The 972-nt window shown below is 35.2% G+C and overlaps 1 protein-coding gene across 1 annotated transcript; it reads right to left on the bottom strand.

Moving 5' to 3' along the window:
- LOC125224009 (non-specific lipid-transfer protein-like) lies at window positions 1-762 on the bottom strand. The gene is made up of 2 exons (XM_048127339.1): window positions 392-762; window positions 1-309 (listed from the first exon to the last, which is right to left on the bottom strand). Exons 1-2 carry the CDS (start codon window positions 721-723, stop codon window positions 300-302), a joined length of 342 nt encoding a protein of 113 aa, XP_047983296.1. The 5' UTR covers window positions 724-762; the 3' UTR covers window positions 1-299.
- Between the last annotated feature and the right edge of the window lie 210 nt (window positions 763-972).

The following is a 972-nucleotide window of genomic DNA, read 5'->3' as shown; positions in this document are numbered from 1 at the left end:
TAGCACAAAGAAAAAAAGTTTTTTTAAATTAAAGCAACCATCTAGTATTACAGAAACTTTGATACTTATAATAACACCAAACAACGTAACGACAGAAAACTAAATAAAACCATTAAAGTTTATTGTACATATCGCCTTATGCTAGCAATAACTAATATTGCCGTATCACCACGCTAATAATAGTAAATAAATCATAACTACATAGATCCATAAAATGTTTATTTAAAACGTGATCCTGCAATTTATGATACAAGTGAAAAAGCAAATGCAGGCTGCTACCACGTCCGTTCAATTATATATTAGTAGACCCTGAAAAAAAAAACTTTATTAGTTAGGCATTGAAATAAGATAAATAAAAGAATATTTGTACAATAAAGAGATGGTATATTACTTGTTACAATCAATGTTGGAGCTGAGGCTGGGAACTTTGACCTTACACTTGGTAGTGATGGAGGAAATAGTATGAGAATTTATTTTGTAAGATTTAGCCAAACCCCTTACGCACTGGCAAACAGTCTTTCGTGCCGCCGGGGTGTTGGCTGATTTGCTTAAAGACTTAATCCCACTGCAGCAACCCGATGACACGGTTCCACCCTTCTGCAAGGCAGAACTACATGCCTGCAAGCTGCTCGCCACCGAGTCACAGGTTACGGCATGCGCCTTGGGGGCGAGCAACATCACACTTAAAAACAACACAATGAAAGTAGCCCAATATTTGGCCATTGAGAATATGTTAGATTGTTCTAGTGTGGATGAATGGACGGTGTTGGATTGAAGGATTTGGGGGGTTAAATGACTTATATATATAGGGTAGTTTTTAATTATTGATGAAAATTATGGTTTACGTGGCGAAAAATATTAATTAATGTGGAGATTAATAATCGTGGAGAAATAATTAAGTAGAGTGATTAATATTGCGTTCTCCTGTATCTATATGATTTAGTGTGTACCTCTTGATTATAAAGTTCTATA

The sequence above is a fragment of the Salvia hispanica genome, chromosome 4, assembly GCF_023119035.1.
Source record: "Salvia hispanica cultivar TCC Black 2014 chromosome 4, UniMelb_Shisp_WGS_1.0, whole genome shotgun sequence".
Lineage (NCBI taxonomy): Eukaryota > Viridiplantae > Streptophyta > Magnoliopsida > Lamiales > Lamiaceae > Salvia > Salvia hispanica.
Note: the sequence above shows the minus strand (reverse complement) of the source record. Positions and strands in the feature narration are given on the sequence as shown.